Source organism: Protopterus annectens, chromosome 3.part0, assembly GCF_019279795.1.
Source record: "Protopterus annectens isolate FY-2018-M chromosome 3.part0, PAN1.0, whole genome shotgun sequence".
Classification (NCBI taxonomy): Eukaryota; Metazoa; Chordata; order Ceratodontiformes; family Protopteridae; genus Protopterus; species Protopterus annectens.
In genome coordinates, this window is record NC_056731.1 from 1,122,122,679 (window position 1) to 1,122,150,036 (window position 27,358).

Consider the following 27,358-nt stretch of genomic DNA (forward strand, 5'->3'; position numbering starts at 1 on the left):
GAGAGAAACAGAGAGAGATAGGGAGAGAGATAAAAACATGTGTACAAAAAGGCACTGTAGATGGAAAGGGTAGCTACTATGACACATACAGAAGTGGTACACCAAGATAGTGAGTATCTTGATGGACTACATTGAACACCAGGGGTGCTTACATTGTGGCCCAGCACTGAACAAATGACTTTATGAATGATACACATGCCTACAGGAGATTGCTGAGCATATGTTTTACTTAGGTAGGTTGCAAGCTTTTTACACACTGTGAAAGTTAATTTCAGAAAGGTGATCCACAGTTCTGCCTTACACCTAGCAACAACCCTTTGCACATAAAAGTTTTCTGAATTACACCCTATATCCCTCAACCAGATTGTCTGTGTTGACATTACTTTCACCATCGCCTCACAGAGGTAGATAGACAGCCACGTGCACACATTGAAACACATGCATGCACACATTGAAACACACACATTGAAACATATGCAAGCACACACTGAAACACATGCAAGCACACATTGAAACACACAAATGCACACATTGAAACACACAAATGCACACATTGAAACACATGCATGCACACATTGAAACACACAAATGCACACATTGAAACACACAAATGCACACATTGAAACACATGCATGCACACATTGAAACACACAAATGCACACATTGAAACACACAAATGCACTCACTGAAACACACAAATGCACACATGCACACACTTCTGCTTATTTTCTTGCTTATTTATTTGTACAGAAACAGGTTATGATGCAGAGCTGAAGCAGCAATGGTGCACCACAAATATACCAGGCCACATGGCTGCTTACAGTGTGTCTCAGTACCATTTGTTTTGTAGGTGGATATGGAGTAGGTGAGGCCTGTGTATGGCTTAACCCTGGAATCAAAATAAGCTGCTGGATAGTGCTTTTCCACACCTGGTAACCATTTTCCACCATGCAATGACTATGCTGCCAAAGTCAAGAACAGAGGCAAGGCAGGCTAAGGACCCTGAACTAGGCACCAAAGTACCTAGAAACTGCATGCCAGCTCACTTGTGAGCAATCTATAGTATCATAGAAGCGAAGGGAATTAGCCTGCCAGGCTAGAGATATGCCCCAAGAACTTGACAGCCCACTCCCTGCAAATCAGCCTAGTTTGAGCATTTGGCCACTCTCTAGGTCTCACTTCTATGGGCAATTTCTAGGGTGGGGTATGCCTCTATGAATGATTATGAAAGCATCAGCCAGTGAGATATGGAAATTTGACCTTCCACCAAGGGATAGTGCTGATGTGTTTGAGGAATCAAAGACAAACATTGTTAGAGTGGACACTGATGTAGAACCACATCTAGATGTAGACTTTCTTACCTTCTACACCTTCCTGCTTGGAACACTACATCAGTTATGTGACACCTCCTGCTGCTGGCTCCTGGCTTTGTTACCAGCATGAAGTACAGACAAATGTCTCCAGCATCTCTTACTGATAATTCAGTCTTGTGAGCGAGAATACTCTATGATTTGAAAAACTATTTTTTTTTGACAACTAACAAAAAATATTGCTCTGGGTTAACATTAACATTTTTGAAATATTTGCATATTTATGATGAAATATACAATATACTGAAGTTTCATATACACATCACTACAAATCCACAGTTTAAAAGTGTCTGTGTTTACAGTACAGTGCTGTACAGTATGGTGACATTCTTTTATCAACTTAATTATACAATTCTACACATTTCTGGGCAGCTTACTAACTTTCTCAGTACTTAGGCAAATGTCTTTATACATTCATATATACTTTTCTTAATTTCACACACAATTTGATTGGAATAAAAGCTGAATCTAGCAGTTTTCCAATTAGTTACCTTGAGATACCACTTTCCTCAGAAACTTCCATAAATTGTTTCTAACACACGTCCTTTTATGCTGCTCACAGTATCAATTTACTTTCATCCAAAATCAATCAGTAAACCAGCAGCTATAGCTGTTAAATGGCCTTATGGCAAATAAATACTGAAAACGCCACGTAGCCTCCTTATTTCCCCCTTTTAGACAATGTTTATTTCCTGTGCATTTTGATTATCTAGTTATCTATTTAACTTTATAGTATAAAATCACTCTTTCCTTTTCCCTTATTCTTACTATCTCTGCATCTCACATCTATAAAAATATCATTACTGCGGAAGATTTTAAGCTAAACTACCTAGGTCCCCTGGGAAATGACACCGCTAAATTTCTAGCCAATATCATACTTGTACACATAGTCAATAACAAGGAATATGTCTTTGAGATGAACACAGTTTGTCCAGCTGAGAGCAACACAATAGCTTTATACCTGAAAACCACTTTCGGCAAATAGGTGATGATGCCCTTTGTTCCACTGTTGTGCAACTGTAAAGATGTGTATATATAAATATATATACTTTATGAGGGTGCAGAGGTTTTGTCACTCTACAAATAAAAATCTTTCAGTGTTTTTTTTTTTTCCTGTTCTGTCCATTGAACAGATAGCAATCAATGAATCATCATGAATAAAATCACAATACCTGTCCAAATCGCATAACCAACAATGATTCTCTCATGGATCTGCTAATCACTAACAACCCTACCATTATCTCCAAAATATCTGTTCTTAATTCAGTGACCACTCCCCAAAAATCTTCAAAATTATCTACCAGCCACCAAAACCGACCCTCAAACTAGTTACTGTTAGGCCAATGTCCACCACCAATACAGAAAAAAAAAAATCAAAAAACTCTTTGCAACTATTGACTGAGCTTCCATTACCAATTTACAGGACCCCAGCTCAGTTGCCACACCTCTGACACATACTCTGTCCTTCAACTTCAAGTCAAATTCTTCCCTCTCACAAAGCACCTTTTCAAATACAACCCCCCCCCCCCGGCTAACCACTGAACTGAATGCTGTACTTAAACCTAGGGACAATGTATGGTGATCTTGGAGACAAAACCCCTCAAAAGAAAATCATACCTTCAATACCCATCTATGTAACCTAGCTAAGCAAACAAAACAAAGGCATAAAAACAACTATTTCAAACAGAAACAACCTGCTCTGCTAGGCAAACCCAAACATTCTGTCAGGAAGTAAACCTTCTCATAGGCCAAAAATCCACATATCCCACCTCTTCTCCTTTTACCATCTAGACCTCTCAAGGCTGACTCTCAACTTTTGACTTTTGTAAAGAATTCAGCCACCTCCCTAATATCACAACCTCTTCCTCTCTACCCAACTCACCCAGTTGCCCATGTTTTATCTCTTATTCTATTTTAAGAACATTTCTCACAAAGGTGTTGAACACCTACTGGAAAAGTTACCTCTGGATGCAGCCTTCATGCAGACAACCTACTCCCCTGGTTCATCTCACTCTGCAAAGACTTCCTTACCACACCTCTTCTCCACATTTATAACCTCTGCTTAACTCAAAGCACAATACAGGACATATGGAAAACTTCCAAACACCTTATCAAACAGCCTCGGCCAGAAAATGGCTTTCGCTTCTACCCTATCACCATCCTTTCTACACCCAGTAAAATACCTGAAAAACGAATCTACCAACTGTCTACTTATTTATTCAAGAGTACTACATTCTCACTCTTAAACAGCATGGATTCTGGGTTGGCCGGAGAACAATGACAGCATTATGCTCACTTGCAGATGAGAGCCTTCTTGACATGGATAAAAGAAACCTTTTAGGAGCTCTCTTCATTGACCTTAACAAAGCTTTGCTCTTACTGACCACCTCCTACTCTTCACTCCTTCCAAGAAATTGGAGTTAGCTCCAGCACTGACACTTAGTTCCAGGATTTCTTAGCAAACAGCCATTTCAGAGTCAAATCAACTCATTCCTATTTCTTCAAGCACACCTTACCAAAGGAATGACCAAGGGCTCCATACTCACCCCACTGTTAGTTTCAATCACTACTACAAACTACCCTCCAACCTCCCCAATCTTACTATCTTTCTTTAGGCAGATTCAATCCAGTCCCTCATATTTAGTTATTCAAATCCAACTCCAAACTGACCTTTACTCCCTTAAATGTTATCTAAACAACCATAAACTACTCCTAAACCACTGCAAAACTAAAAAGTATGAAATTTGGAACTTCATAAAAGATTAAAAAAAAAACTCCAAAAAATGTCAGCATTGCAGATCTCAATGGTACCCCAATAAAAACAATCACGTTCTTTAAATACCTACGTTTATGCCTGGAACAGTGACTTAACCTCCATAACTACATTGGAAACACAAGGAAAAGGATCAATTCTCTTTTATTCTAAATATCTCCTTTAATCTCCAGGACAGATAGAACTTCATTAGGCAAAGGGGTTCTTCTTGCTCAACTTGAATAGGTTCCCTATCAAAGCCAGAGTCTCTAAAAAACCTCATCCACTCTACCATTCATTGAAAACAAAATTGTCTGATTGATTTCCAACTCCTCCTCAGAAAAAGCAATGTTCCACCCTCTCCAAATCAGATGGCTCCCCGTCTCCTATAGGGTTGGGTTACTCCTAGTGTCTCTTCATTTTAAACTACTTCACTCAGGTGCTTTCTCACCTCTTGCTGCCAGACTCCATAATAAAACAACCCCCTATCTCAACCACCCTCTTGCTGCCAGACTCCATAATAAAACAACCCCCTATCTCAACCACTCCTAGTTAACTTCCTCACTCCTGACCCCCCCCAAACCAAACTGCTCTGTACTGACCTTTCCTTCTCCATTTTTTTCACCCAAACCCTGGCAATCCGTCCTCTCGCCCCTAAGACAACTCTCCTCTGTCTGCACTTTCACAACACAACTCAAAAGACATTTCCTTCAAAAATCTGACTGCTAGTGCTTTTCCGGTGGACACATCAACTAAATTCCCCCCATCTACATCACTTCTACTTTGACTCTCTGTTGTCACCTGCTGCTTACCTCCCATATTTACTAGTAAAATGAATCCACATATTCTACTCTGTTAATAATACTTGCTCACTGGTTCAGTTGTTTTTGAGGCTTTCTACCTTCTACTCTGTGTTTGTGAATTGGTCTGGTTTTATTTTTTTGTGAATTAATTCATCCTGGCAGTATCCGCAGATGTTGTATTGTAATCAGTCTACTACTCCGGTATATAAAACAAAGCTAAACTAAACTAAATAAAAATAAAATAGCACTCAGTTCCAAAGTCAACATCTTAAAAACACATAGTATCCAAGTCATACATTTCATTACACTCTACTCACTCAAATTTAATTTTATATGGACACACTTCAGATGTCTGTATTATGTCCCTCCTGCAACAAAGTAATTGTCTTTTCCACATATCTGCATAATCAAGAGGAGATAAGTGACCTATTATCATTTTTTATCTTAGTTTTTTTTTAAACATCTAATATGGCCAACCCTTTCAGTCAAATAAAACACAGTAAGCATGACTGGTATATGCCATATGCATCTCATATCTTCTAACGTCTGCTTACATCATAATCAGTCACCACACACATGATGATGTAACCAGCAAGGCATCAGTCATGGCAAGTAGTCTTTTACTTGCACTTATATATATATATATATATATATATATATATATATAATATATATATATATATATATATATATATATATATATATATATATATATATGTGGCCATATTTTCAATCCTTTTAATAACATCAACTAACCTTCCTCCCTTTGTACCCCAACATCAGTATCCAGCTTTCATACCTCACATCTGAAGACTGCTGAGATATCTGTAACTACTGTAAAGTATTTGACACTCATTTCAGTCTTTAATTACTGGTATGTAGTGAACACTGACATACCAGTGGGAAGCAGTTTCATTGTTGTGTATAATCATAAATAAGAGAATTGCTATGTCATTTTACATCCTTTGTCAGCTTCTGTAACCGATCTTCTTCATCTTCACATCATATTATTTATGATCATAGGGAGTTACTAGGCTATTGACCCTGAGGCCCTTACAAGCATAGCCAAGAATTTAGCCCATGTTCCAAGAAGTCAGCACCCTATGCCACTGTCCAGCAGGGACATAGGTGGAATCCCAGGGGGTGTATTTTCTGTTCTCATCCAGTTATCCAGGTTGTGCTTAAAAAGGGTTAATGAGGTACTCTGCTCGACATGAAGAGGGAGTCTATTCCACAAAAGGGGGAGTCTCTGGGACACAAATCTGTCCCACCAACAAGTCCTATAGATGTCATAGACCAAGTTGAGATCGCACGTGCAGGTTACTCGAGTGGAGCTTGACTTGTGGGTATTCAGCAGTCCCATCAGGCAGCCTCTGAGATTGCTTTGTATGCCAGACAGAGGTCACCTTTGAGGAGTCTGTAGGAGACTGAGTAGAGGGACCGGGCCTTTAGCCTATCTGTGTAGGGTAGATGTTTGAGGCCCTGGATTCTCCTGGTGAGGAACCTCTGTGGTCTCTCCAGCTGCTGCATGTTCTTTGTGAGGTACATGCTGAAAGTGGCATTGTACTCAATAATGGGTCTTATAAGGGAAGAATACAGGTATGTTATGACCACCTTGTCCCTGGATGAGATACTCTTACTAATAAGGCGGGCCATATAGAAACCTTTCCATACAAAGGAGGCAATATGGTGGTTAAAAGTCAGTTTGCTATCAACCTGGGTGCCAAGTCCCACACGACTGATTGAGTGCTTAGGACCTTTTTATTAATGTGATAATTTGTGGGGACATCACTCTCCCAAAAGGGGATGATGATGCATTTTTTGGCATTCAGTTTCAGGGCATTTTCTGGCACCATTCATATGTTTGGGTAAGACCCTTTTGGAGGATGTCCACATCACTAGGGGAACTGATGACAGCACCCAGCTTGCAGTCATCTGCAAACTTGGTCAGCCATAGCCCACTGGTTTTGGCTTGCATCTCAGAAAAGTATATCCCAAACAACAAAGGCCCCAAGATCAATCCCTGGGGTACACCACTCATTACGGGTTGACTGCTTGAGGTGGCTTCCTCTATATTGACTAGGTGGGTTCTAACAGTAAGCCAGTTTGCTACCCATCTAGTAACATATGGATTTCTGCCTTGTTGAGAGAGAGTTTATCTATTATACCCAAGTGGGGAATAGTATCAAAGGTTTTAGCCAGGTCAAGGTAGGTGGTGTGCACCATCTTACCCTCGTCCATGGCTTTGGTGACTGTCTCAAAGAAGTTAACCAAATTTAACAGGCATGACCTCCCCTTGATGAAACCAAACTGTGTGGGATCAAGTGTTTGGAGGTTGCTAATGTCCTTGTTAATGAGGTCCATGATAATCCCCTCCACGGCCTTGCAAATCAGGCTAGTTAGGCTGATGGGTCTATAATTTCCTGGAATGGTGGGCACTCCACCTTTGTGCAAAGGGATGGCAGTGGCTGTCCTCTACTTGGCTGGGATGAAGCCAGTACTGAGGCTTTGGTTGAATAGGGTGCCTAATCATATGGCAAGTTTCTGTCTGAGTTCATGTAGGATGCAGCCTGGGATGTCATCTGGGCCCAGGGAAGCTGTATTTTTTCCCTTCTGCCTTCATGTCATTATTAGACCATGTTTCACATCATTACTGTAAGTACATCATTATGTGATTAGCAGCTCACTGTTTTTGCAGTACATCTATTTCTAGTTATGATTACATGCTGTACTTATGTAGCTTCATGTGCTATTTTTATAATATTCTGTTTTACCTCTTCATTTCCAATCAAATGCCTTTTTAATATGCATAATCTTCACAACAGAGGATGAACAAATGCATTTCCAAATCCTTAATATTCTACCATAATGTACACTCCTTATTTAGTCTATGGAATTACTCCAGTGTATGATCAATATGATTTAATTTCTATTTTAGTCTATAGTAACAGCTACATACAGTTAATACTTCTCAATAGTTTAGAATTTCTAGTCAAGATCTGTAGTTCCTTTCAAATGCCCTTTCAGTACAGACAAATTTTATAAAAGGGAAGTAAAAAAAAAAAATGACATTTGTATCAAATGACACCACATTTTCTGGTAGTTTTCCACTTTTGCATTGATTAAAATTCATCATATTTAGCATTACTCGTTCAGTCTAGAAAACTGGTCAGTCATTGGATCCATAGTACATGACTGCAATTCCAAACTACAATTAACAGTTACAAGTAATAAGCACTTCCTGTATTAGTAAACGGGCACAATGGATGTTATCCAAAATGCCTACGAAATGCAAGCAATATTTAATTAAATAAAAATACTAATCATTGCTTATCTCAATCCAAAGGACTCTGAACCAGTCACTAAGTCAACATAGTTTAGTTCAACCTGACATTATCAAAATTAATGGTTAAAACTTACCATATTCTGTGATATCTAAATAGTCTCATTGAATATTACCTCAAAATCTTCCAATTAGTGCAAGTTTTTGCTCAAAGGCGTTACTACTAGTACTGTTACATCAATAAGTAGGAAAACATTTACTTGCAAGGTAGCCAGGCCAGGTTTATCACTCCAGTAGTTTATTGGGTGAACATCCTGGCAAACAAGAGCATTTTATAGAATATACCTCTGCCGTGCAGTCTATTCAGTTTAAGCACACCCATCATGCTTCTTAGGCCATCTTTCATCATGGATTGCACATACAAATATTCATCTTTTACCTGCTGAATCCACATTTTCTTTCCATTAATCTTCAACTTCTCCAGAAGCATGAACATCTCTTCATCAGCCTCATATCTGCTGCTGCTTTATCCTCAGTGGCTTTTCCCTCATCTTTGCAATTGCTTCCTCTTGATTTTCAAAAATCAAGACACCATCAGTTCAAGAATGTGTACAGAGGAGCTGGAAATGTCAATTTGTACTTAATTTTTTGTGAGGTGGTTCAAAGTCACCTCACAGTAACCATGCTTGGTATATACAGGTTGTCCAGCCAGTGATAATCTACCAGGCTGCCACAACTGTTAAAGTATTTTTTTCCTTTTTCCAAAAATATTAGAAGTTTAAGGTTTCCCATATTTAACATCTGAGTCTAACATCTGTAGTTGTTTCATGATTACAATCCCCAACAAATATTTTGCAAACCCTCTTCATCCTGCCATCTTGGTTTTCAGATAGTGTATTAAGTATATCTCTTCTTCACCTTCCACAGCTCTAATTCTCAAATTTCACCAATATGCCTTATCTTCCATTCCAATAAGTTGTTATTTCACTTGCTAAACTTGTTTCACCGCTTCCAGTGCCTTATCCGAAATATCAAATATCTGGTGTTTAGTAGGTCCTATGGCTATTTGTTGTTCGGGCTAAAATTCTGCATCCTCTACTCCAGCATCTGCCAGTTGTTTCAGGTATGTTACACAGAATCCAGTAAATACCACAATTCAATTATTCTCTTTTCCAGACTTTCTGCCACCTCTATAACAGTTTCTACCCTATCAGTTTTACAGGGTATCTACTCAATGGTTGCTTGATAACATGGCTGCCCTGCTTCAAAACATAACATGATTTGTCATCAGAATGCTCAAATTCAGTTAAATACTCCATTTTCTCTATCAACAAACTATCAATGATATATGCTTACTTCAATGCACTGAAAATTATATCAAACTGCTTTATAATTTAGCAGTTTTAATTTTTTTACTTATAGAATAACCAGTCACAAGACTTTCAGAATGGTCACACTTCTGACAACCACTAGTTATGATGACTGTTAAGTGTGACAGCCATTAGTTATGAACAGGATTCAGAAAGAAAAGACAGCTTCTATGGAAGTTCTGAATCATGATCTGGCAGCTGCTAGGTACATTTAAAAGGTTTAATTCTCTAATTCAATGAATTTAGGCACTTTCCAATGAAGCATGTTATGAGAAGATCTGAACTGCATGAGCATGTGAAAAGAAATGAATGTTCTAGAACATGTGTGCCCTTTCATGAGTGCAGGTAACCTTGTGTGGGCTAAGTGATGTGTGTTCCACAAAAGTGGCAGATCAAGATTTAAAGCAGCAGCTATGTGGCATGAAACAAGAAGGGTAAGCCAAAATGTTCAATAGGCTGCGGATTCCCATAAGGTAAGATAATGTGTTACTTTTTCTACACACCATCTTTCCTGGTTGTCTTTATGTTTTCTTTATAGACTTTGTTTGCAGTCAACCACATTCACTGTGCAAGCATATAGTTACTAAGTTGAATAAATCATCTTTTGTTTTTCATTCTACAGTATTTAATTTTGCAAGCAAGCTAAATCCTCTTAGGGACAGGTGTTAACCCTGCTTTACTGGCAGCATAGCTTTAGTAGTTACTGGTGCAATAGGATGGTGCAAGAAAGAGACAAAACTCTGCCTCCATTGGTAATGGTCGTTATTTCCTGAAGCATTTTATTAATTCTTTTCATCAACTGCTCCTTCTGCTGTTTTATGTATGGCATATGTAGTATCATTTATATAGAGCATATATACTCTTAACTCATCATGCAGGGTCACTATATTCAAGCAGCCCTCAGCTGCTCCCTCGGATATAACCACATCACACTCTTTCAAGCATTTATTTCTGAACCTGCGATTTTAATTTTTAACCAGGGTATCCAGTGTAGCACTAAACTATTAGGCAGTTAGATAAAAAAAAACTATTAAAGTGATGTGTCCAAAAGTTAATACTACCTACCTCAGATTCCAAAAACATCAGCAGACCTTTGTCATGGGTTGTTTGAAGCATGGCCTCATACCGGTTTTCTTTTTCTAACTGGAAGTGTGCATATCCTGTTCCTTCAAAATAATATGTCTGTATTTGGGTGCGATGCCTGCAACAAAAAAATAAGGAAAGGCAATGTCATTATTATGGAAAATGAAGATCATTCCAGAAAATGTGTCAGTACAAAGGAGTTTACATGAGTACTGAAGAGTCAAGTTGCTTTCATATTTCTTCAATGTTTACTAAGAATAATGAAAGGGCATATATTCCATCTTTTCCACTTTTTTAGAACTATTACAGCTAATTCCAACTACACATTGTGAAGATTAAAGCACCTGCTCAAGAGAAAGTCAGAGTTTCTTTGCATCACCATCAATATGGTTCCTTCCATTAAGCTTAGATATGAATCCGGTTATTGACAGTGGGGTGTCTCCTAACTGAGGACCCATCTGTGAAACATCTATGTCGGTTTATGGGATACCGAAATGCATTCTATGTGTTTTAACTTCAGCCAGTCTCCCTAGGAGATATCTTAACCTGAATACATGACAGTTTGGGATTGTATCTTTCCTGGAGACCGTAAACCATCTGGACAATGATATGAAGAAATCAACTGCTATTTGAAGAAATCATCTGTGCATTTGTGTAGATCTAAGAGGTAATTCAGTGTCATCAGTTACCATGCAATGTGATGTTATGCCCATGACAAAGTTAAAATGAACAGGGCATGAAAACCTGCAGTACGATTCTAATAATGGCATGCAAAGAGGATTTATCCATTGCATGACAAATCTGAAGCTAGATGATTCTGACCCTTCCCGAAGACATACGCCTATATGTTACTGCCACCGGAAAGGCAGGAAATTAGTCATTTACTTACTGTTACTTTGAGTTCCTCTCAATAATGTACTCTGTTTCAGATTTAACTCTTTTTTTAAATATCATACTTTTTTTTTTTTTCCTTGTTACCCTGCAATATGAAGGCCTCTTAAATGTGTTAAATTAATATACATTATTATTTTTCAAACTTAAATATTTGCAGTACTGCAGCTGACTGTGCATTTAAGCTGCTTTTTATGGCCCAGTGATATTTTCTTTTTTTTTTAAATAGGATTACAAGTTCATAGGCAAATAATAGTCCATCAGTCTGCAGACTATTACAAGTCCAGCTAATAACAAGAGTTCAGAATCGAACCTTGTGCCTTGCATTTCAGAGGTAAAGATCTTAAACATTATGCCACCCCCTCCTTCACTGAGAAAGTAACTAAAATTTGCTTCCAAAAATAACTACCACTAAAAATGTAACATCTTATGTTGGGAAGAGTTTAGCTGTGAGTTCCTGATAAAATACATTTTTTGTAGCCCAGTCCCAAATGAGGAAAGATAACAATACACCTGAACAAGTGCACCTGTGTTCATGACTAATCCACTGAACACAGAGTTATACATAAGGTGGACCTTAGCAGACCTAGTACACTATCTTGTCTTTCTACTGTATTTAGCCTTTACAGGGAGGACTGATTTTGTAAAGGTGAAGTCTTCAACCACCTACAGTAGTGTTGGTGACATGATTGGTATCTCTCAGTATGTTACCAGAAAAACACAATCGGCTTACAATTTAGGGTCTTCTTCTTTCAAGTTCAAGCAAACGCTTCCTATCTTACACCTGCTTTTAAATGACTAAACTCTATAGAGATTCCCAGTGACTCCTCCAAGAATTTCTCTAGATTAGTCTAGTGACTCCTTTATTGCCTGTTCATATTTACATTAATAATTGCAAAATCATTCCATGCTGTTTATAAACTATTGAAATATTTAATTTCAAAGCTTACGTAATGGACAACTGTCTGTGGCCGCAAAACGGATATTACATGTTGTTAATATCCTGCTTATTCATATTGTGATAGTTTTCATACTTTTGGAATGCTCATAGCTAAGCAATACAAGGATATCTGCTTGGCCTCATATGAAAGCTTATAACTGGATGAACAAAACACCCATGACAGTATATGTCAGATTAAATGGTTATTACAGAAAACAAAAACAAAGTCCCACCCAGAGGGTTAAGGGAACTCATCTGTTAAATTAGGATGAGATGCAGTTCCAAGAAAAAAATACAGAAATTACCTACTTTATTACATATGTTACTGAAGAAATAAAAAAGATGCTGTTTACCTTTTGCACGGTTGATCGGCTGTTGTATTTAGGTTCATTAAGCTCTTAAAGTTGTACAGACTGATGACCCTCTCATTCAGAATGTCCAGCTCAATGCAACCTACCATAAATGGGAGTTTGAGCTTAGGAGGAGGCTGTAACAGAGAGAAAAAGAAGACAGTGAGTAAAATAAACAATGTTTTCTAACAAGTGTAGCCTCAGATCACTACTGTTTAGGCTACATGCACACAGACTAAAATGCTCCTTCGTAAGGAGTCGCATCTCCAATGCCCATTACACAAACTTACTCTGGGAGTGCATCAATCGTGTGTTTCCCTAATTCCTTAAAAATAATTAAAAAATTGGTATCAGCCTTGCTTTACAGCCTCGCAGAAAGTGATGGCTTTCTTGAAGACACTGCAGAGCTTGTATATTGATACTCAGAAGCATGACTGTCTACCTATACAAACTCATACCTGAAGGTGATATCCCTACCTGTTCTCTTTATGTGCGCTGAGTAGTCCTAGCCTTGTTTGATTATATGCCTTTCGCTCAGAATGGGACTTCCAGTGTTACTTCTCTGGGGCACAGAAACTCCAAGAAGTAAAACAGGGAGAAAGAATTCAGCAAAATAAAGGACAAGAGGTATATGAAGGGAGGTATTTAAAAGGCTGAAAGAAAGGAAAAGGACTGAAGGACAGTAATTAGAAAGTGCTCAGTTTATAGCTGCTGTCTTAATATTTGAATGAAATTAAATATATTTGTCTTAAATAGAAACATAAGATGAACACAATATTCTAAACTGTGATTGCAGGCTTTCAGCCTTTTTTATCAATAAAGTCACTACAAATGGAAGTGATTTGACCCTACAGACCAATGGCATCACAGTCAGCATCAGCAACATTTGTGGTTATGCACCTTGAGAATAACTCGTTTTCTTTATTGATTTTTTCATGACAGACATTGTGCATGAACCACTCAGCAGACAGATGGAAGCATACACAGAAATGTACACAAACAGGTGACAGGTTATGGTCGTAAGGTGTACAGTCGGTATCAGTATATACGGCACTTGATTAAGTGCTGTGAAGCAGTTTTCCAAATGGAGGTGTTATTGAATGTGCAGCATTTTGCAATAAAACCCTTCCTAATCTTTTTAATAAAACATGCCCGCATAATTTTCTTTAGCCTCCAGTGAGGTCATCAGAGGGCTAGCATGTAAATACATCCATAAACTTGATGGATGTGACCCTGAACATGCTTGGTAGTATATCTATTAAAAGTTCATGGACAGACTTACACAGCAGCCCTATGGTGGCATTGTTAACGGCTAAAATAAAACTGAGACTTCTTGGACACTTGATTGGTACATTTCAATTGTATAAACTACTACAACCACTGACAGGATAAATTTGAACAGATTAAAGAAGGAATGTTTTATTATGCTGGATATACCACACAGAGTAGTGTGAAAGATAAGCAAAAAATTGAGTGTAAAGTTTAAAAACAGAATAGGCTAGAGGCCTTATTTTATTAATGCCAGCAACAGGAATGTTAAAGAGCTTTTCAAACAGGCAACTACAAAAGTGAAAGTCCGTAATGGAAGATGGGGAACTTCCAAATGTTTTGCATATAATATGTGCAGATTCACTGATGAAGCACCAGATTTTAATTGTGTCAACACTGTAGGCAATATAAGCTACCTTGTGCATTTACCAGAGGGCCAGAGTTTGTAGCATACATAGCAACACATTTAAAACAGTGACCTTCAAAAGTACAAAAGTAAAATATAAACTTTTTTTAAGTCTGCTGCATAACTTAGTAATTCAATAATGAATAAAAAAAGTTTGCATGCAAATTTTATGCTACTTACAATGATATTTTTATCGGTCTGTTTCATTTTGCCATGTGATTGATTTTTATATGATGAGAACTTCTTGTTTGCACAGTCTGTAAGTGAGCTTAGAGAAGATGAAAGTGCTAACTGATTAAAGTCTGTGGATTTATTAGCTGCTTTTTTCCATAGTATTGTGCAGCCTGATTTTTGTGAGGATTTGGAATATAAACAGACTGTGAGGAAGCTTTAGGGCCATTTTTTCTGTTACGAATGACATAATGAATGTAAGCAAGGGGGAGAAACAAACTACTTAGAGTTGGGTAAAGCATGGCTGTAAATATGGAGACTGATATATAAATCCCATGGCCTGCCATTTCTGTACTGTACAACTTTGAACAAGTCATTTTCTTCTACTTTGAAATCAACACAAAAAGGTAAATCCTTGCAAGACCTTACTGGTCTCACTGTAGTCCCTAAAGAAATCCCATCAACAAATGAATCCATTTAAGGCATTACTGTTACAGAAAACAGTTTATTACCACAGAATGACATGAAATTTGAGATGGCTCTACTTCATCTCAGTTACTTCAGTATCCTAAAAGCCAGTTAAGATTCATAAATGCCTTATTCATAATACGCCTGTTTCAGACCCAAGTGAATAAGAATTATGAGGCCAGGATAAATTGTACCTAAAATGCAGCAGTAAAAAGAATGGCTAATATATACAGAATACTATCTGAACATAAAAAAACATACATTACTACTAAGTTTAGACACAGAAGGCATTTGCGCATAGCAAACTAGTCTGGCCCTTCTGATTTGCTACCTTGCACATGTTTGTCAGCCTTTGGTGTTAAGAAAGCAGTGACACAAGTTAAAACTGATGGACACCTGGAGTTGCTTTCCCATTCTGGAAAAGCACAGGTCAAGAACATTATTTGTCTTTAGTATTGTTTGATTTGTAGTGTAAGGAATAAACAAATTAACTTCACCTAAATAAGAAAATGAGGGGAATAAAGATGAGGGAGGAATATGAGTTAGTTCTTTATAGGGACGATACAACTTTCCTGGGAGAAATACAAGTTTCACTGAAAGATCTAGTTAACCAATGCAAGAATTTTGAGTGCTGTCAAGGTTTATGGTGAATACAGCGGAACAAAAAATGCGAAATGGGGAAATACATATTTCCCTGACATTAAGAAATAGCACATTTATTGACAATGCCAGTGGCACCTATACAGCCTTATTGTTTTTCAAACTACAGATTAATAAATATAGAAGACAGCATCTTCTCTAGCTCTCAATATGATTTAAAGTGTAGGCATTAATAACTGAATGTCTTATAAAAACATTAATACTTGTTTAATTTGGTATCTGGGACTGTAGCACATTAAAAAAGAAACCTGTTTAACAACTGGCTCCACATCTGGCAGCTCACCCTTCTTGTTAGCACATTTTTGGCAAACTTTAAAAATTACAACATATGGAGGCTGTATTTTACTTAGGAAACCCTGGTGATTAGAATGTAGACTAGCTATTTAATGATTAGAATGTAGACTGGCCATTTAACTTGCCATACTATGAAGCACTTAACTTCCTCTACGCACCAAAAACACACTAGTACAGAAAGCGGAGAGGTACAGAAATGCACAATATGTTGCATTGTCTATACCTACCAGGACTGAAACAATGGTGCTTCTAAAGTAAAATACATACAAACTACATTTTTAAACAAATAAATAAAGGTTAAACCAAATTGCCACTCACCTACTGTCATGTGTATTTCTGTCAAAACATGGCTAATATGATGGGGATATGAAGACGTTATTCTGTAAATTATTTCTGTATATTTACATTTTCTTGAATGTTTTTGTTTGTACCCACATTTTGTTGCATTATTTTTGTATTCTTGTATGTTACATCTTTTATTTATCAATAAAGTGTGGTTTACTCTTAGAATTTGGGGAGCCACCACTTAGAAAGAACAAAAGCAGCTTGTAGAGAATGGAAACCTGGGGAGGAAAATACACTGAAAAGGAGAACACATGAAGTGTACTACCTTATATCTCTAAGTAAACAAGCTATGTAAGGCACAGACAGTCTGAATTCATGGGTGCCTTTGTTTTTCTAATGCTGTTTTTTAGTTTATTTTCTATCGGTTTGATTTTGTTTCCTTAATGTGGCAGTATTTTGTTCTTCTATAGAGGTTAAGAAGTTTCTTCCTTTTATTATATAGTTTAGTAATACTTGAGGACCACCACTCTGGTTTGCTTTTAAACCTCCCCATTCTCTCAAATCTAGTTGGGACTGCCAAATTAATACATTTGCCCAAGAGTGAGTAGAACTTGTCTGTATAACTCTCTGCATTATTAACACTATGGGTAATACCGTTATACTTGAATCTGGTGACGTCATCATAGAAATGCTGGAAATTTATATATTTAAAGTCATTGAATTCTTTAATATTTATTTCTGTTGGTTTGCAGATTTTGATGGAGAAGGTTAATAGTTTGGGGTCTTACCTGACCAGTGAGGGGGGATACATATATTCTGTTCTTGAGTGGGTTCATTAAAAATCTGGTCCAGGGAATTCTTATTTATAAAATCTATGAATTTTTGTGTATATCCTATTTTGGTGTAATAGATCCCCCAGTTTATCATTGGGCAGTTAAAATCACCTAGGCTAACAAAGTTCCCACTTACAGGAGGTTCATCAGGAATATTTAGGAATGTTATGTGATTTTCTGGTGACACAGAGGAGGTCCTGTTGCATGCTGGTCCTATTTAGTCTGATTTTAATTTGTATAAGCTCTGATTGTGGACCTCTGGGTATCTGTCTTGAGATAATATGGTCTGTAACAAATATGGTTACGCCACCCATGGTTTCCATCAGGTCTAAATTATTAGTAAGCATAAAACACAGGCAATGAAGGAGTGTTGTCTGGGCACTTAAAGCAGATTTCTGTAACAACAAATACATGGAAGTGCTCCAAATACAGGAGGGCTTCAAGGACCGCCAGTTTGCTTACTTAGATTTCTAGCATTAAGTACAGCTACCTTGATATGGTTCAGTGGCTGGTTTGTTTTGGAAATTAGGCTGGAAGGTGCATTAGCTGGACCTTGAAGGAAAAAGACACAACAGGTGCAACAAAAGCTTTCACCTGAATGCAGAAGCCTTGGAATGACAGGTGCACTGTCCTTGGTGAAGCAACTGTGGTTTTCAAGCATCTCATCCTATGTTGACGCATACTGGATCTCCTAGAATGACACCAGGTGTTTGGTCATTTTTTAAAACTAGTATTCTTTTCTTATACCTTGGCATATTTTTTGGCGATAGAAGGATTTCACTCATTCCTAGGGTATTTCCTGCATTTGTGACATGCATGGAAAGCTCTGTCATGTCTTTCCATATCCCTCATGGTTTTCAGCACCAGGTCATTTTCCCACACACAGGCCACCACCAGGACATACTCATGCTTGTCTACTCTAAGAGTACTCAGGGCCCTTGTATAATCATCAGTCTTGGCCCCTGGGACAAAGGTCTTTGTCTCCCTGATTTTGTCCAGTGTGGAATCAGTGTGCCTAATTATGCAGTCACCAATCACTAGTACATTCTATTTTGGTTTGAAGATTGCTTTAGTGTAATGGGTCTAGGATGTGCTGTTTCCTTGTGACTCCCAGCTATGTTATCAGTAATCAATGCTGCAGTGCTTGTTTACACTAGCACATCCTGGTCCATTGCAGCTTGGGCAAAGATTTTTTAAGTACTCTAGTATTTGATAAATTAGTATGGGTATATGTGGAGTGTAGGTGAATGTATTTGTTTGTGACAGTGTTGCCTTGAATTTTGAATGTAATTGCATCTCTCACAAATAGTGACCAGTTAAATAAAAGATCATTATCACTGAGCAATGGGCAATTCTTGCATCATATGAATACACCAACAACACCACCAGAGGCTAGACTAGCTGGCAGACAAGGGTGCCCACAGGTAGGTGCAAGGGGGTGGATTTGCACCACCCTGGAATCAGCTGGCTGGGAGAATAATCTTCTTCTAATTAAAAAAAAATATGTTTTTTTTTTTTTTAAGGATGATCTTCTTTAAGAACACCCTTTGCATCCAGTCATACAGACGCAGAAGTGTGTTGATGGTTTACATCTTCATCTTCCATGGAATTTGAATTCCAGAAGATGTACAAGTGAGAGGTAGGTGTGTGCGTGTGTGTGTTTAAGTGTTTAAGAGGTGTGTGTGTGTGTGTGTGTGTGTGTGTGTGTGTGTGTGTGTGTGTGTATTTCAAGAAATAGGTAGGGGTATGTGTATGTAATAAGTAGGTAGGTAGGTAGGGGTGTGTATGCGCGTATGTAAGATGTAGGTAAGTAAAGGTAGGGGTATGTGTGTGTGTGTGTGTGTGTGTGTGTGTGTGTGTGTGTGTGGGGGGTAAGAAGTAGGTAGGTCTCTGTGTGTGCATGTACGAGGGAGATAGGGGTGTGTGTGTTTCTGTGCAAATAAGAGGGGGGTAGGAGTGTGTGTAAGGAGGGGTTCATACCTCGCAATTATCCAGATTTTTGCCTCATATTTTCAGTTAGTTTCTCATAAAGTTGTGTTTTTCTGGCAAATCATTGAGGACTGAAGTCAGAAATAATGGCCGACATTTGAGTTTTAGACTAATGCAAACCTTGTTGTTCTATCCACTTTATAAAGAGGTAGGTAGATGTACGTGTGTGTCATACCTCTCAACTGTACAGATTTTCAGAGAATGTCCAGATTTTTGCCTTATATTGTTGATTTGTTCCTCATAAAAATTCTTTTTTTTTGACAAATCACTGGAATGAGCTAAGGATTTAAATTACTAAATAATGACACGCATTGGAGTTTCAGACTTCATATGCTTCAGAAAATGCATTCTAACACAAATCCTTGTTATTCTAGCAACTTTCTAAATGTGTCCCTAGTTTTGGGCCTTTGTCCCCAACATTATAACGGGCTTTCTCCAGATTTCTTGTGGTAAGAGATTCAAAGGTATGGTGCATGTGTGTGTGTGTGCGTGTGTGTGTGTGTGTGTGTGTGTGTGTGTGTGTGTGTGTGTGTGTGTGTGTGTGTGTGTGTGTGTGTGTGTGTGTGTGTGTGTGTGTGTGTGTTTGTGTGTGTGTGTGTGAGAGAGAGAGAGAGAGAGAGAGAGAGAGAGAGTAAAATGCCCTAGTTAGAGTTAGCAGGTGGAATTTATTTTCAAATGCATTTTCAAGGAATTGTGAGCTTCAAGGGAAGAGAAGTTTACTGTTGCTCATGCTAAGTCTGTTTAAAATGTGCATCTGTTTTGTTTAGCAAATGGTTTCAGTATTGTGGTACAGAATTTTAATGCAGTGTTAGTAGCACAGTAGGTACCATACTTGCATCTTGATGTAGAGGGCTATAGGTTCTACTCCCAGAGCATGTCAATTTGCATTTTAAGGGGGTGGGGTGCTGCAGTCCTGATGAGATGCCTAGCAACTATGAACCTGTATTGCCACACATTCCCTATTGCAATATACCAGCTTACCACTTTTGAAATGCAACATAGACAATTTATTCTTCAATGGCAGCAGGCACTGAATTTGTTGATGAAAAGTACAGTTTTGTACCTACCATAAATGTAGATGTTCGAAGATCCACATTGCTGCAGTCCTTACTTATGGGTAGTCCGCTGTCCTCGGTCGGCCCGAATACCAAAGTATTAGGCTGACGTCGGTCATGGGCGCCTAGATCTGACATCAGAGCGTCAGGGTATAAAGGCGCATGACCGACGTCATATCCTCAGTCTTTTCTTGCCCCAGATGTCAGAAGGCCAAACCAGAAAGGCCACAGCCAAAAACAGAATACCTCCCAAAAACATGCCCAACAACAACCATCACCTAAAGCATAGCACCAAGTCAAACTACAGAGGGCAAGGAGGGAGGGTAAATTGGACTGCAGCAATGTGGATCTTCGAACATCTACATTTATGGTAGGTACAAAACTGTACTATGTTCTTCATCTCACATTGCTGCAGTCCTTACTTATGGGTAGAATCCCAAAGCAACGGGAAAGGGAGGATGGTAAAATCATAAAGCATTAGGGGCCGCTAAAATGCCCTGTAAAATTGCAGTGGCAAATCCAGCCCTAGACTTAGAATAAAGAGGAAGGTGATAATGTTTAGAAAAGGTATGCACTGAACTCCAAGTAGCTGCCTCCAAAATGTCTTTTGTAGCTACCCCCCTTAGAAAGGCCGTAGAAGTAGCAGTAGCCCTAGTGGAATGAGGCCTGATTCCAGCAGGAATCTCCTTACCATGATGGGAATAACAGAAAGAAATACAAAACCCAATCCATTTAGAAATAGTTTGTTTTGAAACAGGTTTACCCTGTGAACCCAAAGCAAAAGAAACAAACAATTGCTGAGACTGTCTGAACTCCTTGGTTCTGCTCAAATAATAACGCAACTGCCTGTGAATATCCAAAGTATGCAAAATTTTCTCCCCTTTATTTTGGGGGTTTGCATAAAAGGTAGGCAAATGAATAGTTTGATTTAAGGCCACACTAGAAACCACTTTAGGCATAAAGGAAGGATTAGTACGCAAAGATACCCTATCCTTATGAAAAATCAGGAAAGGCTCCACTGCCATGAGGGCCTGTAATTCAGAAACCCTTCTTGCAGAGGTAATGGCCAACAAAAAAGCAGTTTTCCATGACAAATATTTTAACTCGGCAGTAGCTGCAGGCTCAAAAGGTTGTAGAGTAAGTTTTTCCAACACAAAATTGAGATCCCAAGCAGGAGTAGGAGCTCTACGTGGGGGTCTTATATTCTTTGCCCCTCTAAGAAATTGCTTAAACCAAGGATGAGAGAATAAAGGAGGGTCACAATCATAATGAGCTGAAATGGCTGCAGCATGGACCTTTATTGAGGAGAAAGACAAACCCTTGTCCAATAACTCAGTAAGATATTGAAGAGCAACACTTAAATCAGGTTTGGAGACATCAAAGTCCTTTCCTTTGCTCCAAATAAAAAATCTCCATTTATCAGCGTAAACTTTCCTGGTACTAGGCCTCCTGGCCTCCAGAATAACATTCAAAACTTGTTGTGGAAGCTGAGACCCTCCAGAGTCTAAAACAGAATATGCCAGGCTGTTAGATGCAGAGGCTGAATCTTGACATTGAGGAAGTGACTGTCCTCTTGTGACAAAAGGTGCGGAATCAAAGGCAGAGGCCATGGAGGTTCTCGTACTAAACTCCTCAGTAGTGGGTACCAGTGTTGTCGAGGCCAATCCGGTGCTATCAAAATCATGGTTGGCTTGTCTTGTTTGGCCTTCAAAAGTACCTTGGGAAGAAGAGGCAGAGGTGGAAAGGCATATACATGCAGATTGTTCCAACTGAATGATAGAGCGTCCACCTTCCAAGCTGTGTGATGAAACATTTTTGTGCAAAACTTTGGCAACTGGTAATTTAGTGGAGAAGCGAACAGATCTATGTCTGGAGTTCCCCATAACACTGTCAACTGTTGAAAGACATGAGGATCCAATTTCCACTCGTGAGGATCCACAATTTGTCTGCTCAATACATCTGCTAAGGAGTTCTGTGCTCCTGGTAGAAACCTTGCCTGAAGATTGAGGTGTAGATTGAGAGCAGTTTCCCACAGAATCATCGCTTGCCTGCAAAGAGGGTAAGAATGGGTTCCCCCCTGCTTGTTGATGTACCACATGACAGTAGTGTTGTCTGTTTGAATCAACACCTGCCCTGGACGAAGTAAATCTTTGAAAGCCATCAATGCAAACTGGACTGCTAACATTTCCTTCAAGTTGATATGCAAATGTTGGAGTTTGACAGGCCACGTGTTTTGCACCCATTTTCCATTGAGGTGTGCTCCCCAAGCCTTGTCTGAGGCATCTGTCGTTAGAATCTGACTCGCCTCTGGCCGGGTCACAGAGAGTCCCTTGTTTAGGTGACATTCCTGAGCCCACCACAAAAACTCCTTCTGAATGCAAGGTATTATCTGAATGACAGTGTCTAGATCTTGGCAGTGCTGTGTCCACACATTTTGAGATACCATTGAAGCTTCCTCATATGCAATTTGGCATTGGGAAGCACCAGAATACAAGATGCCATGAACCCCAAGGCTTGAAGGACTGTCCTTGCAGTCAGCCTGGACCGTAGAGACATTTGCTGGAAATAAAGAGAAAGGCTTCTTTGTTTGTCCGGGGTCAAAAGCCATCTGGGAAGCTGTATTCAGTCTCACACCCAGAAAGCACATGTCCTGAGAGGGTACTAGACTGGACTTTGTTTCGTTCACAGAATACCCTAGGCATCTTAACACTGCCATCACATACTGTAGATGATGAAGAAGTTCGTCCTTTTCTTGTGCAATAATCAGGCAGTCGTCCAAATAAGGATAAATCTGTATTCCTCTTAGTCTGAAAAATGCTATCACTGGAGCCAGAACCTTTGTGAACACTCTGGGCAGTAGATAAGCCAAAGGGCAATGCAGAGAACTGATAATGTAAATTTCCAGCCCGAAAACGCAGGTACCTCCTGCAACTGGGCCTGATAGGAACATGAAGGTAAGCCTCTTTGAGATCCAGAGTAACCATCCAGTGATCTTTTCCCAACAGAGGTAAAAGCTGTTGTAAAGTCAGCATCTTGAACTTTGGAATGTCCAGGTAAGTGTTGAGGAGAGATAAATCCAAAATTGGTCTCCACGTGTTTCCTTTCTTTGGAACTAGAAACAGGTGAGAATAAAATCCTAAGCCCATTTCTGACAGAGGAACTGGCTGTATAGCTCCTATTTGAAGAAGTAAAGAAATTTGTCTGTGAGCCTCTATCCTTTGCCGAGGAGGGACATCTGGCATGCCTTTGAAAGGAGGCATGGTATGGAAATAGAACTTGTAACCTCGGTTTATAATGTCCAATACCCATTTGTCCTGGGTGACTAAATGCCAATTTTGCTTGAAAAGAGCCAACTTTCCTCCCAAAGGAGCTGCCAGGCAAGGAGAATCTGGCAGCTGAAAATGCAGGTCATTGGGCCTGTTTACGAAAGGACTGGCCCCTGCCCTCACCAGCAGATTGAGCAGGCGAACTCCATTGTCTCAGCCTGAAGGTACTCTGAGCTCTGCCCCTACCACGCCTAGATCTACCCCTAGACTGAGAATCAGAAGAAGGGTACGTCCACCCCTTAGTAGGCCAATTTCTACTAAACTTTGGAGGTTGTACCTGCAAAAAATCTTTAACAGTCTGCATAGACTTAGCCTTGTCTTCCATTTTCTTTAAGACTGACTCCACAGGAGGACCAAACAAAACTTCAGACTGTAAAGGGGCATCCAGAATTCTAGACTTAACATGCTCAGACAAATTCTGATCCTTAAGCCAGGCGTGCCTACAAATAACTGAACCAGTGGCAGCCACCCTAGAAGAAGCCTGTAAAGCATCAAAACCACATTGCAAAGAGTGCTTACCCACCTGTTCAGAAACATGCACTAAATCCTGCAATTCTTTACACTCTATGCCCTCTGCCAAAGCATCCACTTTAGATCTTAGCTGAGAAAGGAGGAAATTCTGATACTTCAACATATGAAACTGGCAGTTCAAAGCTCTCATTGCTAAAGTAGAAGAGGTATACACCTTCTTACCCCATCTATCCAAAGCTCTAGCTTCCTTATCCAGAGGAACCGGATTCTTAACAACAGAGGCTCTAACACCCTTAGGCCCCTGACTAATAGTTTCTGGGTCCGCCCTAGGACTCTTATACAGATATTTATGAGCCTCAGGCACCCTGTAATACCTGTCCGGTTTAACTGGGGCAGGAGGCACAGAATCTGGATTAAGGGAAGCTTCGAGAAAACATCTGAAACAACATCCAAAACCGGAGGTATAGCTAAGGGTCTATGCTGTGGTAAAAGCAAGAACTCCCTAAGCCTCTTCCGTGAATCAGAGTAATCCTGTCCCTCCCACTTAAAATGCTCCCTCATGGAATGCAGAGTTTCTGAAAATGAAAAATCCTCTGGAGGAGAAGCAGAAGGAGTGGAATCCTCTGCATCAGAATCAGAATAAGGAGGGAAATCTAGAATGTCCTCAGCAGAAGACTCTGAATCATCTGAGGCCTGCTCCAAACTTTCCAACTCTGGCTCCATCCTGGGCCTCTTATCAGGAGGGGGCATAGAACCTCTAATTAAAGTAATCAAATCCTCTGCCATTTTAAGCATGTGCTTTTTAGGCACAGACCCTGAAAAACCAGAACTGACACCAGAGGAAGGCAAAACAGACCTGCCCTTAGAAGGAGCCTTAGAAACAGTAGCAGAAGGCCTAACCACCTTAGGCATAGAAGGGAGAATAGTAACCTGAGAGGCCCCTTCAGCCTGACCTGCCTCCTGAGAGGCCACATTTTGTAAAATCAAAGTTTCCCCCTGGGACTCAACAGAAACTTCAGCCGGATCCACCTGTTCAACTGTAGCTTCTAAAGGTCCGGTGTCCGAAACGGACGAATCATCCTGCCTAGGCTTTAAAGATTTGTCTTTGCGCTTCTTAGTAGAAGCAGGCATCGGAACATCCGACGGCATATTATAATTACACCTCTTGCCAAAGACTAACCTAGCGCAATCTAACCTCCGTTTTATAGTGCGCTTATTAAACCTAGCACAAAACCGACACCCGACTACGTCGTGCTCCGGTCCCAAACAAGGAATACAAAGCGAGTGGTAATCCCTATGCGGTATCTGTTTCCCACAAGAAATACAATTATTCACTTTTTCTGACATCCGGTAAGTAACTGAGGCAAGAAAAAACAAAAATATTCCCAACGGGGTACTTAGCCCAACTTGGTATCGGTCTGAAACTCCGAAAATGAAAAATTTCAGAACGCCGAACGGCACTTGCAACGCTGCTTCTGCATCGGACCATGCGGCAAAAAAGACTGAGGATATGACGTCGGTCATGCGCCTTTATACCCTGACGCTCTGATGTCAGATCTAGGCGCCCATGACCGACGTCAGCCTAATACTTTGGTATTCGGGCCGACCGAGGACAGCGGACTACCCATAAGTAAGGACTGCAGCAATGTGAGATGAAGAACATCACTGAAATATAAAGTTGTTTTCTAGCAATAACCACTTTATTAGTTTCAGAGCTCTTTAATGCAGAATTATTCAGATGACTTTTACTTTTGCAGAGATTGTGCATATTGACTGATATTGGTGAATTGTAATGACAGAAGTCTGAGTGGCCTTTTATGGTTGAAATGTTCTGAATTGGGCAGTTTGTCATTATTGGTTCATATGGTTTGTTTCATTGCTTACTGGAAAAATGCTCAAAACTATAAATTTAAAACACACTCTAACAAGTGGTGCTGTATTATACAAAGGATATAATTCAAGTATTATATATTATAATTAATACAACCAGGAAGGTGAATCAAAGAACTTATGCATGGTCCTAAAAATGTGTGCAAGGGGCCTATTATTTGAAAACGGCCCAAAGGTAAACTTAACCCACCACTGACCAGATGCATTTTCTTTAAATGTGGATTTCAATGTTGTTTCAGTGAATGTGAGTTTGTTTAGCAAATGTCTATCAGTGTTTGTGCTATAAAATTTGAAATAAAAGTAAATTAAATCCAAATATCTGTAATCAATGTAGAAGTAAAGCATAAAACAGCATGCACACTGAGAGTTTTGAACATTGTTTATGGTAATAGGGGAAAAATAGCCAAGTAATGGGACACTGGAATGACTGAATGTGGGGCTGTGGGTTTGCATCCCCCTGCAAAAAATCCTGTGGGCTTCCCTGCTGGCAGACCTTCCATTATGGATCAAGGGAGCAAGATGTGTTAAAGAAAAAATAAGAGATTATAATAGTGTTTTTGGCTCCCAAATTAAGGTATTAATTCAAATAAAAATAGAAGTAAATTAAGGTAGATTTCAGTACTAAGTTAACAGTATGCAGAAAATCTTCTAGTAGATATAATGGCAGTTTGGTGCATGTTAAAGGTGAATAACAGTAGATAAGAGCATTTCAGCACCTAGCTTAAGGTATTAATTTAAGGTAAATACTAAATGTAGATAAAATTAGGCTCAATCACCGAAATGAAGTATTCAATAAATAATTTGGTCTAGCTTGGCTATGTGATTGGCTTTACTCTGCAATTTGTAAAGCTTTAATTAGAAGGTGGAGTTAACTATGGTTTCTAAGCGAATTTGATACTGAAAGTTTCTGTGAAATACAGAGTTGAGCACTGTGTAACACTGTTGAACTGTTAAATTGAAGAGATAAAGTGAAATACCTAATAAAAAGGCAGCTATAACACCAGCCAATAATGTCCACTCTCAGAAAGAGCAGCAAAAGGTTCCCTTCCATTTAGCAACCACTACTGCCATGAACAAGTTCACACTCTGATCAGAAAAAAAAATGAAACTGCAATTAAATGTAAAATTAAATGTAAAAGTGTGAAAAGAAGTGGAAAGGCACAGGGACAGCTCTTTGTTTAACAAAATGGATATGATCTTACTGAATAACAAAGAAGAGCACTCAGTAAAAAAATGCAAAAAGTTGGAAGTTTTGATAAAATAAGCTATAAAATACAGAAAAACACTAAAATTATCTTGATGATTGGATGAGTAGACCTAAATTTATTCCAGGCTATGTTCATTCCTTCTTGATTTGGGAGGTGGGTGCAATTAATTACTCATAAAGTCAAGCAAGAAC

At 39.1% G+C, this 27,358-nt stretch overlaps 1 protein-coding gene across 3 annotated transcripts in view; it reads right to left on the reverse strand.

The window, feature by feature from the left end:
• The window catches only part of LAMA3 (laminin subunit alpha 3), a 2,187,360-nt gene that overhangs the window by 150,354 nt on the left and 2,009,648 nt on the right, over positions 1–27,358 (reverse strand). For all 3 annotated transcript variants that reach the window (XM_044065357.1, XM_044065355.1, XM_044065356.1), the window contains exons 61-62: positions 12,846–12,979; positions 10,644–10,779 (exon numbers count right to left, since the gene is read on the reverse strand). In XM_044065357.1, coding sequence (XP_043921292.1) covers positions 10,644–10,779; positions 12,846–12,979 — 270 coding nt within the window. The remainder of the gene's footprint in view (positions 1–10,643; positions 10,780–12,845; positions 12,980–27,358) is intronic.